Source organism: Macrobrachium rosenbergii, chromosome 56 (assembly GCF_040412425.1).
Source record: "Macrobrachium rosenbergii isolate ZJJX-2024 chromosome 56, ASM4041242v1, whole genome shotgun sequence".
Lineage (NCBI taxonomy): Eukaryota > Metazoa > Arthropoda > Malacostraca > Decapoda > Palaemonidae > Macrobrachium > Macrobrachium rosenbergii.
The window spans coordinates 58,546,086-58,560,443 of NC_089796.1; the positions used below are offsets into that span (position 1 = coordinate 58,546,086).

Sequence of the window (14,358 nt, forward strand, 5' to 3'; positions counted from 1 at the left end):
TACAGCTGTGAAGTGAGTTGTATACAGTATAGGGTGCCGATGGGAAGGTTCACCTTCGAAAGCTTTTGACAGAAAGCAGACCTGGCACACTTCAGCTGAGGAGTTGCATATATCTCTAACTCTTAAATTTTGATTGTTGCCAGCTTTTCAGACTTAACGCGCTAACACATATATTTTAATGGAATTCGTTAACAGTGCTTGTAACTTTTGATGTTGACGCAGAAAATAAGCAATTCTATTTTTCCTTAACCTTATCCTTAATGGGTTGTAGAATTCCGGTAAAAGTCCGCGTGCTTTCATTTTGATTTCAAAATCTTTTGAATAAACTTTTACAAATTAGTTAAACTGCTTATACTCCCATTTATATATGAGATATGAATGTCTAATAATAACAAGCTAATTTGGGTACAATTATTAGATAAAAAAAAAGCTGATATAGGCTTCTTGTCTTCTTTTTCAAGTAGGCCCAAATTTCGTCGGACATGTAAAGAGTCTCAGAGCCGATGAAGGGGAAACGGTCAGTTTCACGTGTCAGATAGAAAATCTCTCGAAATATCGTCCGGTAAGTAAATACAAATCACAGTGATACCTTTGGTAAATGTAAATTTATTACGAGGTCAATAAGACAATGAAAGAGAGTGTTTTTGTTAGGTACGTCATGAAGAAAGATCTTTTCATATAATAATGAAGGTAATGAACAAATCCTCTCCGCCTGGAATCCTTGGCAGTACTGAACATTACCTAACAGAGTCTGTTATATAAAAGCAATCAATTAAGCTGAACGTGATGACACAGATGGTACTACATTACAAAAGTGACAGGTCACACCAAATGTCACTTGCATCGTAACTTAAGCGTAGTGCAGTTGGATGTGTACTGATGTCTATAAATGATGTATGACATGTAGCTTTTCAAGTTTAGGATTGGGTATCCATAATACTGACTTTTTTAAAAATCAGTTTCAATTTTAGGTTTACTGAATATATTAGCTGTATTTGCTAGGAGGTGCTAGGAGGAGAGAGAGCAGAAAGAGAGTAGAGAGAGCAGCATATATATATATATATATATATATATATAGTATATGTTATATATATATATATAACCAGTTGGTGTAACCAGTTGGTGTAACTTTCTGCACTTCAGAGCTAATGAAGACGTAACTTACTTCATTGTATTTTTATTTCATATGGTGTACATGATTTTTTAAAGCTCTTGTTATATAGAATGATATACAGGAACAGTTCAGAACCCGACATACCGTACTTGCCAACAGTTAGAATAAGAATGTGGCCTTGTCTTGTAGATGCTAAAATCAGCAACTCTCCTGTTTTCCACCGTGCAATAACTATTAAAAACGATAATCTCTATTATCTTGATGATTTTTTAGAATTTCCTGTCTGTAACATGGAAACCAAACTTAACCAGGGAATTAATTATGTTAAAATTTTGGTTATTGTACAATAATGATATTGAAAGATAAAACTGTACATTTAAAAATTCATAAAGGCAAGTTTTGCCTTTGGCAACTTTATGATAGTATAACACCGATCAGGCATACAGTAGTTGTTTCCATGACAGATCAAATTACCAACCATCTTTTCGTACATCTGGAGACCATCTGATTCAGTCTAGTCTTCATCTATCTTATTTATACCCATTTCACAAGGAGTGAATATTGCTTGCAAATTTCCAAACCGAATTTCGGTTGCAGTCTTTCAATGCACCATATTTGGTTTACTTTGATGACACCATCTTTATATTATTAAATGTACACCAAGAAATAACTGAATTTTTTCCTAGGTCTAGCATTTTAGATTTCTGGCTCAGACATTTCCTTCATTCTGAGAATTGTAGAGTTACAGTGTGTGACAATAATAATGTCATCAAGTGATGATATTAGGATAATGCCACTATAATAGCTACTATGGTAAGCAACTGATTTTAATAAGCAGCTACTATAATAAGAAACTAATTAAAAGAAATAATGATCAACCATATAAGAACGTAAGAAACTTTTATGGTCCCCTCCACTTTGTTTCAAGCCGTACAAGGACTCCCAAAACCTGTCGAGGATTTAGATATTAAGCAAGTATATTGGATTGAATTGTATCAATATTCAAGTGGATTTTTCTATCAATTTATATATTACTCTTGGTGGAACAATGAGAGGCAAGCCAATTTGTCGAAGATATTGCACATCAGCAGTTCATTAGAAGGACTAAAATGTCAAGTCGCAACAACACTACTCAAGAGTCAATTATTCATATATATTTTGTCGTTGTCTTCTACTAAGTAGGTTCTCCCATAATTCTTAAACTCTTCTTTTGATCAGGTTGCATGGTTTCGATTATACCCAAGAAGAACTATAAGTATTGGTCTCCACAAGAAAATCAGTGATCAGAGACTGTCTGTCATACATGATGGCAACATGAAATGGACCCTCCAGATCGCGAAGGTGACCCAACATGACCGTGGGAAATATCAGTGTGCGGTCAATTTCAATAAAACAGTAATAAGTCAAGTTGCGTCTTTGAAAGTCCGAGGTAGGTTCTGTCTTCGAAATCACTTGAATAATAACTCTTGTTCTTTTTATGATTCTGTGTTTTAGAGACGAAATGTTCACAAATTTCTTCTCTGCATGGACCCCTTAAGGTACCCATTAGTTAACTGTCCAACCATTAACCTGCCACCACATATAAAATGGCAATAAGTAAGGGCTGGGACATTTTTCAGCGAGTTCCTGAGTCAGGTTCATCGTGCTATAACATTTAATTGTAAGTTAAAAGTGAAGTTGACTTCTTTTATAATTTGAACGACAAACCGGATAATTACAAATTCTGCTATAACTGCTGTGAAACTCTGTTCAACTTACTTTTGTTGTTGTACAGCTTGCTAGTAAAAATGTGCTGAAATTAAACTTATATTTCGTGCTTATTCCGATTAGGTTTCATCTTAGATAGCATTTTCATACATAAAACACAAAATGATATCATATTAGCCATCAGAAACATCCTGTCCCATGAAGGTACATTTTTTTGCATCTAATATTGGCCTTACAGAGAAGCACCGATGTTCTCCGCAGACGTACTTTGTGAGGTGGAAGAAAATCGAGGCACAACTTGAGAATTTAAAAAGGAAATTTGATATCGAGGATATTTTTCCCCTTTCAAGAACGAAAGTGAAGGGCATTTATATAAAATGGTGTCCCTCTTTAAAAATGTCTTGTTGGAATCGAAGGGCTCAGTGCAGACCCTCATCATTTGAGCTGAAAAACGCCACTGTAGAAATTGATGTCTTGAATACTCAAAAATTTCTTTATTTTAGTTACTTGGAAGCAACAGAGTGTTCTTGCAAATTAGGACGAAATCATGATGTAATATTTCCCGTAATCTATAAGGCAAAAATCACAAATCTGCTTTTCAAACCGCATTTCTTCCCTGCCACAACTTTTAATATGACGTGGGAAAGCGTCAAAAAAGAAGTGAGGAAGAAGAGTCAAGTTTCAGACCCGGAAGTCTTCAACATCCTGAGGAAATCGAGACTGACGGATGACGGTAAGATTCCAGTAAAAAGATGTCCGTTACATTCTTGCAATGGACCTCCAAATCACATGATCCCTGCTGATCAGCTGAAAAAGCGTGTTAGCTTGCGCATCAGAGTGGGAAATGTCACCAAAATTGCAATACTTGAGTATATTGAACCGACCAAGTGTTACTGCGGTGGAGGCAACCTGAAGGTTCGTTTATTAGAAACCATACTACACGTGAAGATTGCAGAACAATGTCCGCAGCTAGAAGGTAACAGCGAATCAGTTGAGCTATGGCTTTTGCGTGATTCTTTTACTACTAATAGTAATGTACTGATAGAACTGTAATTAACAAGTGTTTTATACACTAGTCAGTATAATCCTAATTACGTTGCTTGACTTGCCTGATGAAAACTGTAATTTTAAGGTATTAATGACTAGGATACATTAGTGTAAAAATATATGTGCAAATATGCATATCAATACGTACTAAAAAATTAAATTTATGAAAATAATTCAAATCTCTATTCTCTGAAACGCAAGCAGTTTGAAAGTCATCATCCACACCCTGAATATAAGCCAGTTTTTGCTGGTTTCAACTTGATTGGCATGTAATTCAAGTTTCTGACTATGTACAAACCGTAGCTTTTGAGAGCCTGCTCAGCTTTCAGGCTTCTGAAAATACCCAGCAGTACAGTGTTTTATATAAACATTTTTATATTACATAGCAAGCACACACTTTCGAATTTTATTTCTCTGGTGATAATAATGCCTCAGACTAAACCTTTGACACACATGCCTGGATAAGAGCTATCTTTTCCTTATTTAACTGGAGCCATCTCCTTCTGCAGCATGATAAATCCTGAAGGCGAAAGAGTGGCCTCTTTCACTTGCTTGAGCATGTGTATAACCCGCATCTAGTCACAAAGTTTGGATAAAAGGACACCCTATAAACCTCCCTTGCTACGCACAACCTCGCCTTGGGGAAGACTATTATGTCAAAGGTCAAAGGCTTCCCCTAAAAATAAGTGCAGTTTGAGCATGTTAGGCCCCCTCGTTTTGGGACTACCTTGACGTGGTGAGGGGGCTCTTGAACCCCAGGAATCTGTTCCCGGGTTCAAGTCCAAGAGTCCCATATGCCATTGTATATTTGTTTGGATTAATCTTTGTGAATTTTCCACTTACTAAAATTCACTGGACCTGATAAACAGAAAAGATATCATAGTTGGGAATGGGTTTATATCCGGAAGCTAAATAGTGAGAACTGTGGTGGATCATCAACTGCCTGATAATGTTTGGACTGAGAGTTATCAGATTGATAGCTCAAAGGGGAACTATTCTTTTAGGCTAGACCACGGATTCCAGGGGGCTCTGGTTCTGGAGATAGAACTCGGCATTCTATCCGGTTTGCCCATAATACGATTAGGGTGGAGATGATTGTATTCTTGTAATACTCTGGGTCCTAGCAAGCAGGTTTGGCTTACACTTGGGCCACTTCTAATTGTATTGTGCCATCCCCTGTGGGGTAGGGTAGGGGCCGGACATTTGGGGAGTCGGCTCACTTGTGCCATTAGTGAAGAATAAGCCCCATGAAAGGCTAATGATATCTTAAAGTGTTCAGGTTTATTATTTTTTTCTTTATTCGACCTTATGAGTAGTAAAGAAGAACGAGTACCCTGGGCCCTGATGATACTGTTTTGGCACAGATGACGACCTTCTTGCACCAACCTTGAGATTGAAAATTTCAAATATTGGATGACCCATGAGAAAAAAAGGATGTCCCTGTAAAAGGAGTGACCTGGCATTGTTACATTGGAACCATTCTCCTTGAGCCAGATGTTTCTGTGCCTGTGTCCCTATCAAAAAAGGAACAAAAAGTAGTTCAAACTATTCAACTGAATGCCCTTGGAGCCTAAAAAAATAAAACAAAAGAAAATATAGACTAGACTAACCTTGATCTACTTTGATTCCCTTGAGAATCAAAACTGGTCACAGTTTTGAATCTACATGTCGACCAAGACATATCCTTACTAAAATTGAAAATTACTTGCTGAACTGATGCCCACAAGAGATGAGCATAAGACAAATTAAAAAGGGAATGGCTGGTTGAAACAACAACGAAAATCCAGTCAGAAAATTATCAAAATATTGAAAAAATTGAGAACATAAATATAAGCGTCACAAGGCATGATACCATGAACAGTGTGTACAAGGCACTGTGATATTACCAAATCTTGAAGAAGAAATACAAAACAAATCAATGTTTATAGATTCATTACAGAAAAGATACAGCAATGTTGAAGACTGGTGAACTATATGAGGTGCCAAGCAGGAAAGACAAAAATAAATCTCATCAAAATAGCAAAAATAAAGTTCAGTGGCCAAACCTTGCCCTTGGAAAATTGAAAACTTGGATTAAACAGGGAACTAAGGCCTTATGTTCCCAAACCCATGCAATGCAAGAACTGTTGCAAATATGGCCATACAGCCATCAAATGCAGAAATTTTTCCAGATGTGCCTATTGCAGTTCTGCAAGAACATAAAACACGCTGGGACCGTGACCAACCAAAATGCATAAATTGTGTGGCTTAGAACATCATGCCCGGATCTAAAACATGTGCATTCTATATTTACAATACTGAACTTAAATTACAGGAACGAACTGGAATGTCGATTAGGGAAGCAAAGCTAGAACTAAAAAGTGAGAGGATTGAATGACTCAGCTAAGAAATTTAGGCATGCAGAGATACATCAAAATCAAAAATACCCAAAACTGAAGCGAATGGCAATAAAAACCAAGAAATATCACTAAAAAAATACATGATCAAAAGAGCTCTTCAATGGAGATTTCATACAACAGTGACACATCACAGTTGACAATAGATTTACCTCCTTACCAGAAATAGATACAAGTATTGACATAGAGAAAGACGAAGAAGAATTAAAATCACAAGAATGTAACAAATGGATAACACAACTCGAAAAGGCAACTAGATAAGACCCCACCTAATTCCACCAACCAGAGATGTAAAAAGATAAATAACCCACCAATCTCACTCAAAAAGCTAAAGTTCAGCAACAGAACGCTAAACCAATACCCACTGTCTCCCATAGTAAATAATAATACTTGGAGCAGAATCACAAAAATTCAGGTGAAATGGAAAACCAACACACAGATAACTACGATGAAAGCAAAGAAATTGGGACCCATCACCAATTATAGGCACCACAAGGAAAACCAAGAAGGAACAACAAACTAAAGAACATGAAGACACATGTGGTTGTAGTGTAAATGCTTTGGAAGTAAATGTGCCACAAAAATAAAACTATAACTAAAGAAAGCCTAACCAACACCATAAGAAATTTCATGAGGCATAGAATAAGGAAAAAACAAACATCAAATCTCACGAAGAAGGTTGTATGTGAGCTGAACATTTAGAATATTACAAAGAAAATATATCAGTGTTGTAGATAATATTCTAAAAAATCAAAATGGAAAAATTAAATCAAGATAGTAAAATGTAACAGCCAACGAAAGTCAAAATAAAACAACAACAAAAATGAATCAAGACTACAAAAATACAAATTAACTTATAACAAAAAAAAATCAACTTAAATAATTTATAATTTGACCACTATATTACACTATTCAATCGTTATATAATTCAATGGAACATAAATGGATTATTAACGAGAATGCGCTTAGAGAAGTCCAACGAATTTATCAGGGAATACGAACCAATGATTATATGTATACAACATGTTGAAAAATTGTCCAAATATAGGTAAATATCTACTAGCCATAACATCAAAGGAAATGAAAATAACTTAGAACAGCAATATATGTCCATAATAAAAATGATATACGACAAAGTAGATATAGACTACGCTGAATTACAAATTTCAAATAACAGTGAAAATAGAAAATAATTTATTTGATATTATTAACTTATACAACCAGCCTAATAAAAAGTACGATTTAAACATATTACAGAAAATAATAAAGATTGTAAGAATCCTATATTAATTGTAGGTGATTTAATGCACATAACCCAATATGGGGACTGTAACAACATTACACCAGATAAAGATGGAGAAAAAATAGAAAACTTGATGAACACTAATAATCTCTGTTGTCTGAATGACAACGAAGTAAATACGTACTGCCAAAAACCCATGGAACATTTTCTCAATAGATGTCACCCTTGTTCAACAAATATAGTTGACAAACTAGACTGGAATACTTGTGATGACTCCTATTCAAGTGATCATTTCTCCCATAATAATATCTTTATTAAATAATAAACCGAAACCATACTCTCCACGTTATAACATGCAAAAAGCAGATTGGGACATTTTTTAACTTGCACACCAGAAATATACCGCCATATGATTATTTGAGAAACACCAATGAGACAAACGAATTCTTCGTACTCTTTCTATTAAAAGGCAGCAGCAGACAAAGCTATTCTCATTCAAAACCCCATAATAAAAAAACATAAAGTTCCTGGTGGTCAGATGATCTATCTGGAATTAGTACGAGAAAAACACTCTTAGCAAAAAAGGTTAGATACTCTTAAACAGAAGATTCAATAAAAATAAATAAATCAAACCATTTTGGAAGAAAATATATTAAAATGACAATTGTACTATTAGAAATAGATGCATTAAAACCTTTATATAATAAAATATCAGCTAAATTCAGAAAGGAGGTCATAAAAGGTAAATAATATCTTGGAGGTCCTATGTATCGGAAATAACAAGTGAAACATCCATTCAAAAAAGTATGGGAAAATCTGAAAAATAAATGGAACAAACATTAGACCACCCAGACAAGCTATATTAGACAATGGCAAAAACTTTAGATCCCTTCTGAAATTAGTAACATACTTGGAAAAGTTTTGCCAAAATAAGTAGTGACCAAAATTTGGACAAACATTTTAGAAAAATAAAGAATAAAGCAGAATCTATAACACTTAATTTTGAAACAAAGGAAGATATATATTATAATAAGAAATTCACTATGGATGAGCTGGAATATGCTCTCTTGAACAGCAATAAATCTGTTCTGGAGGTGATGATATTTGCTTGAAATGATCTGCCTTCCTAGCACCTTTCGGCAAAATCATACTTGTTGAAACTTCACAATCATTTATGGCTCGAAACTTGTTTCAGATGAATGGCGAAATGCCATAATAATTCCTATACCAAAGCCTTCGGAAGAGACCATAGTAATGTGAACAATTATAGACCAATATCTTTAACAAGTTGTCTATGGCGTTGTTAGAGAAAAATGGTAAATGCACGACTTACATGGCACATACGTGAAGATAAATGTTAACTCCTTCCCAGTTTGGCTCACAACGTAATCGATCTACATTAGATTCTCTATCTAATTTGGAAGACCACATACGTAGAGGATTTGAAAGAAAGCAAAATTACAGTAGCTGGGTTTTTTGACACCCAAAAGGCATACTACACTACATGGAGGTATGCAATATTAAAAACATTACATAATAATAACATACGCCATCTTCCTAAATTTATTAAAAACTTTATGACTGGTCGCACTTTCCAAGTGAGAATAGATAATGTTTATTCCAAGACATTTCCATTCTGAAAATGGAGTTCCACAAGGAGTGTCCTTAGTGGTACTCTGTTTACATTAGCAATTAATGATATCAGTAACAAACTACCGGTTGGAATTAAGAGAACTCTGTATATGGATGATTTTGCCATATATTATACGGCATCACGCATAAAGCATGCAGAACGAATGATTAATAAACCATAATAAAAATAGATGAATGGACCTCATCTGTAGGCTTTAGGTTATCCATAGAAAAACTCAAGCTGTCATGTTTTATAAAAAATAAAAACTGGAAAAAGGTGAAGGAATAGAATTGAAAATCAGAAACCATATATACCACCAACCAAACTGCAAAACTTTGGGATTAATATTTGATGCACACCTGAATTGAAAGCCCATAAACTTACATAAAATCAAAATGCAAAAGGGCGCTAAGTCTAATTAAAAAAACTATCACACACAAATTGGGGGAGCTGATAGACATACTTTACCACACTGTATAAAGCAACAGTGTTATCAATCATTGACTACGGAAGTGAAGCATATGGTTCAGCGTCAGAAGCAGCACTGGAAAAATATTATTAGATCCGATTCACAATGAAGGACTAAGAATATGCACAGGAGCATTTAGATCCTCACCAGTCTCCTCAGTACAAGTCGAATGTAGTGAACTGCCACTGTTCCTTCATAGAGAGTTCGTAACAATGAAAAGTGCATTAAGAATCAAGGCAAAGTGATTCACCAACAAAAATCTATTTGATCTAAGAGATATTTTATAAACAATCATCCACCTTCCCAATTAGAGCTAATAGATTGTTTGAACCACTGAATATAGATATACAAGTACCTCCAACAGTGAAGTTACCAAATTCATTGACCATGAATAAAATAAGGACTTGCACTCAGTTGAAATGTTATCAAAAGTTCTCATATACCCCAGAACACCATAGACAAAAAAAAACCACAGATCATAAAGACGAAAGTTATTTCGCATTACGATTTATACAGATGGGTCTAAATCCCAACATGGAGTAGGATATGCAGCTATATCCCAGAAACAAGTCATATCAGTTATCTTTGCCTAATAATGCCTCAGTCTTCACAGCAGAGTTATGTGCAATCGCAGAGCCATCAAAATTATAAAGCAAGTAACATTCAATAATTTTGTTATTTTTAACGACTCAAGAAGCGCCAGAAGCCGTCTGGCGTTACTACTCAAAAAATAATATTGTACAGGAAATTAAATATGAACTCCACAAATTGCATAATGATGGAAAAAAATATTGAAATATGTTGGATCCTGCCCATGGTAGGGATTTCAAAGGAAACGAGAAGCTGATAAAGCAGCTAAAGAAGCAGTCCGCATGGCAAGAACAAATATAAAACTTCAATTAGTGATTACATAAACAGATATTAAAAACAATCATTATAAATAAATGGCAAAACATATGAACGAGGAACCTATAAATAATAAGTTGAAAACAGATAAATTCCAGCGTTGGAAAAATGGAGCTCATCATGTCAGAGAGAGAGACAAACACAAGTAATTCTGACGCGTCTGCGAATAGGCCATACTCGTTTGACACATGGACACTTGATGAACAGTCCATGCCCTGCACATGTGCTGTGCGACTGTCCAAAATATAATTAACAGCGAGTATCAACCTTTGGAAATAAATCAATGGGGGAAATTTTATCAGAATCTTATACATTTTCAGTCATCCCAATTTTATCTTTCATAAGAAGTGTAAACTTGATAGACAAAAATATAAATAAGTAAATAATGAAAATACAGAAGCCTGTAGGGCGTTTAAAAAAATTGTAAATTTGAATTTTAATTTTAGATTTTTAAGTGAAATTTTATTTTATTCTTTTTAATCTTAATTTTTTTTTGTATGCACGGAAACGAGCAAATGTATTTATTGTATACATGCGTTTCCAGAGTAAAGCATCTTTTGTTATACATTTTTTTCTTTTAAACTTCATTTTCATTTATTCATCATCATGCGAAATGACGAAAGTTTGTCCCCAAAGTTCTAGGCCCATGGCCTAGACCTGGCATTTCATCCTAATTCCTTCGGGGCTAGATGCCCTATAAGAGCTGATTAGTCAGCTCAGTGTCTGTTAAACTATTTTAATAATAATAATGAGCATGTTAGGTAGGCAGGAGAGGATTGTAAGTGTCTTGTAAAACTCTGCAGCTACTCCACTGTAGCTGTTATGGTTCATATCAGTCTTAATAAGCCGTCTATTGTATGTGTGCCAAAGGCCTTGGAGTTAAGGTCGTTGGTTTGGAAGGTACAGTAACAACTATTCAGTCCTTCTGAGGCAACCAAACTATGTAAATACCCTGAACAGTGATTCATGACGGAGACATTCCTTCATAGAGAGAAACATATAATAATAAAAATATGCAGCCATATCTGAGTGCAGTTCGGAGGAGACCTTCTGTAAGGGCAATTCTGTTTAATATAATGGCTGTTTCTAAGGCATTTAATTTGTACAGAGGCTTCTCAATGTCTCTTATAATCTTTTATCAGCATTTAGCTGGTAGGTTTCCTAGGGTCATATAAAGTAGTTCGGTTGTAATGGTGTAATTTCCTCCAGCATCTTGACTCACATTCTTTTGAGAGTTACTGTGTACCGTGTGTCTTAATGAATTAAGATACAAGATATACAGGTATTTATAGCTCATAGGTGGGTTACAGTTAGCATGTCAAGTGCCTGAAGGTTGGAAGTCCTCCTTGACTCTGTCCAGTCTCTTGACGACCAAGATAGTGTCAAGTTGAGCGATTTCTTCCCAGCCCTTGTTTTGAATCCCTTATTAACAGTGGTGCCCCACACAAGCTCTGTCTTAATATAGGAGATGAAAGACACTGACAAGAAATTAAGAGAAAACCAGGGAATCACAGTAAGAACGGACAGAGCAGCTACCTTGGTGCTCATCCATACCACCAAATATCACCAGAAATTGGACTAAATCCAGGCTGGTGAATCAAAATTTCGGAAAATCAACAGGAAGCCCCTAGGGGACAGCTGATGAAATATCATTAGGACTGTAGAAAGGGTCAATGTTTCAAGAAATGCCTCCAAACTCTCCCTTGGCAGGGTGACTTTAACCTGGGTTCTATCTATAGTGCAGCAAAAACCCGCAAACCTGAAACTTTTTATGACCTATTGTAAGCCAGATATCAACTTCAACCAGAAGAGTGGACAGAGAGAGCTTATGAAAGCAAAGCTGATGGTGTCTCCCCCTTCCTGGATGTCCATGTACAGCATATCCCGACGTGTTATACCACCATGGTCTATAAAGAGCCCGCAAAGCAAACCTGGCTCTCTGCCTTAATGGTTCCAGTGACTGCCCAGACAAGTACAGAAGGTTTATGGTGGCTACCCGCATTCGTTGTGCCCTCACACGCTGTTCCACAAGGAGGAGTGCCACAAAGATCAGAGGGCTGGCACAAATGCTAATTAAAAACAATTTCTCAAATTAAATGGTGAAACAGGAAACCTAGATTGCCATGAATAACTGGTAAAATGAAATCATGTCCAACAATGTTAACTGAAGTGGTGCTATAAAATTCTAGCTGTGAGATAATTTCTGTATCTCAATTACCTAGAAAACAAAGCACTCTGGAAAATAATAAGTGAAATGCTCTCACTTACCTTAGAAAGGAAAAAGATCAACTTCGTAATTTACTACAAGAATATGAAGACCAGCCAGTTTCCTGTCAAGAACAAACTTGCCAGCTCTGAGACAGGTCATTGAAGGAAAGTAATGTCATCTATGAGTATACATGCCCTGTAGAAGGATGCCACCACCCATATATTGGAATAATTACCACCAAACACGCAAAGTATCTCTCCTGCCACCTTCAAGAGGAAGCTCTCTTCAGTCATTACCAACAAAATCATGATAAAAGACCTGAAAGAGAAGAGGTTATAAGAACTATAGAAATTACAGACGAAGCACCAGATCGCTGACGCCTGGGCCTTTTCAGGGCTTTGTACATACCAGAAAAAACCATCATTAACAGAGTAAAAGAAACCGAATTTACTTCTACTGTTATCAAAAGAAAAATACAAGAAATCAGCCGATGCCAAACACCGACGAGAGAGAGAGAGAGAGAGAGAGAGAGAGAGAGAAATAACACGAGAAGTTATCATCTTACCTGAGTGGACTGTCATACTTGGTCATACTAACCACACCAGCGGCGGGTACACCAATCACCACCCTACCTTTAGCCAACCCCATCGACACTGCTAAGATAACAGTGCCTTTGGAATCAGACTCAACAGCACTAACACAGCCCTCAGAATTCAACACACTAGTCAACCTGTTAACTGTAACTCACCTGTCCGCTATGAAGTGCTGTGTATCTTGTATCTCAATTCATTCACTTTTGTAACTCAGTAGATGGTTGCCAGAGCGCGAATCGAACTACTGGAGGAAATAAAATCATTTTTACAGCCGAACATCCTGATACGATCGTAGGAAACCTCATATACCAGCTACATACTGATTAAAAGATGGTTAAAGGACGCATAGAGAAGACTCTATACAAATTAAATGCTGTAGAAACAGCTATTATATTTAATCATAACATCAATGATGTTATTTTTGTAAGTAAGTGCAAAATGAGCAGCATCAATAATGTTAAAAGTAATACTATCATAATAGTAAAGTGGTATGCTACTACCACTACTACTACTACTACTTTAATGCTTATCTAACTCCACTACTACCTCACTGCAGATTACACTAATAACTTACTTTCATAGCCACAAGCCATTCAAAGGCGGCTTAAGTTAGAGATTTAATTCCACTTTAGTAAAAAACCACCAGGAAATATACAATATTTCATGGATAATCTGTTGTTATACAGTAGATATGGTTAATGATTCGGTGGCAAAGTTCAGAGGCTTGTCCCTGCACTGTTTGGCTTAGAAAGATTTGCAAAAACAGGTCTTTTGCCAGACGCTGAAAAAGTCCCTGCTAAGGGAAAGGTAAAAGGTTAAATTCTATACCTTGCCAGTTCAAGACAGATAATGTACATAATGCATGTTTATGCACATACTCGAGGAACATAGTACAGCCCATTAAAATTAGTATTTCTTTGTTAAACTCTTCCATTTCTAGTAGGGCAAATTCAGGCTGAACAATTCTGCGCTTTTAAAAGTTTCATTGCAAAAGAATGAAAAGTTCTCCAGTAATGAACAAGATTTACACATATTTAAAAA

The 14,358-nt window shown here is 35.8% G+C and overlaps 1 protein-coding gene across 5 annotated transcripts in view; it reads left to right on the forward strand.

Moving 5' to 3' along the window:
• The window catches only part of LOC136836631 (uncharacterized), a 58,559-nt gene that overhangs the window by 25,608 nt on the left and 18,593 nt on the right, over positions 1–14,358 (forward strand). For 3 of the 5 annotated variants that reach the window (XM_067101096.1, XM_067101093.1, XM_067101094.1), the window contains 3 exons: positions 462–562; positions 2,333–2,543; positions 3,060–3,797. In XM_067101096.1, coding sequence (XP_066957197.1) covers positions 462–562; positions 2,333–2,543; positions 3,060–3,797 — 1,050 coding nt within the window. The remainder of the gene's footprint in view (positions 1–461; positions 563–2,332; positions 2,544–3,059; positions 3,798–14,358) is intronic. The other 2 variants (XM_067101098.1, XM_067101097.1) reach the window with 1 other exon arrangement.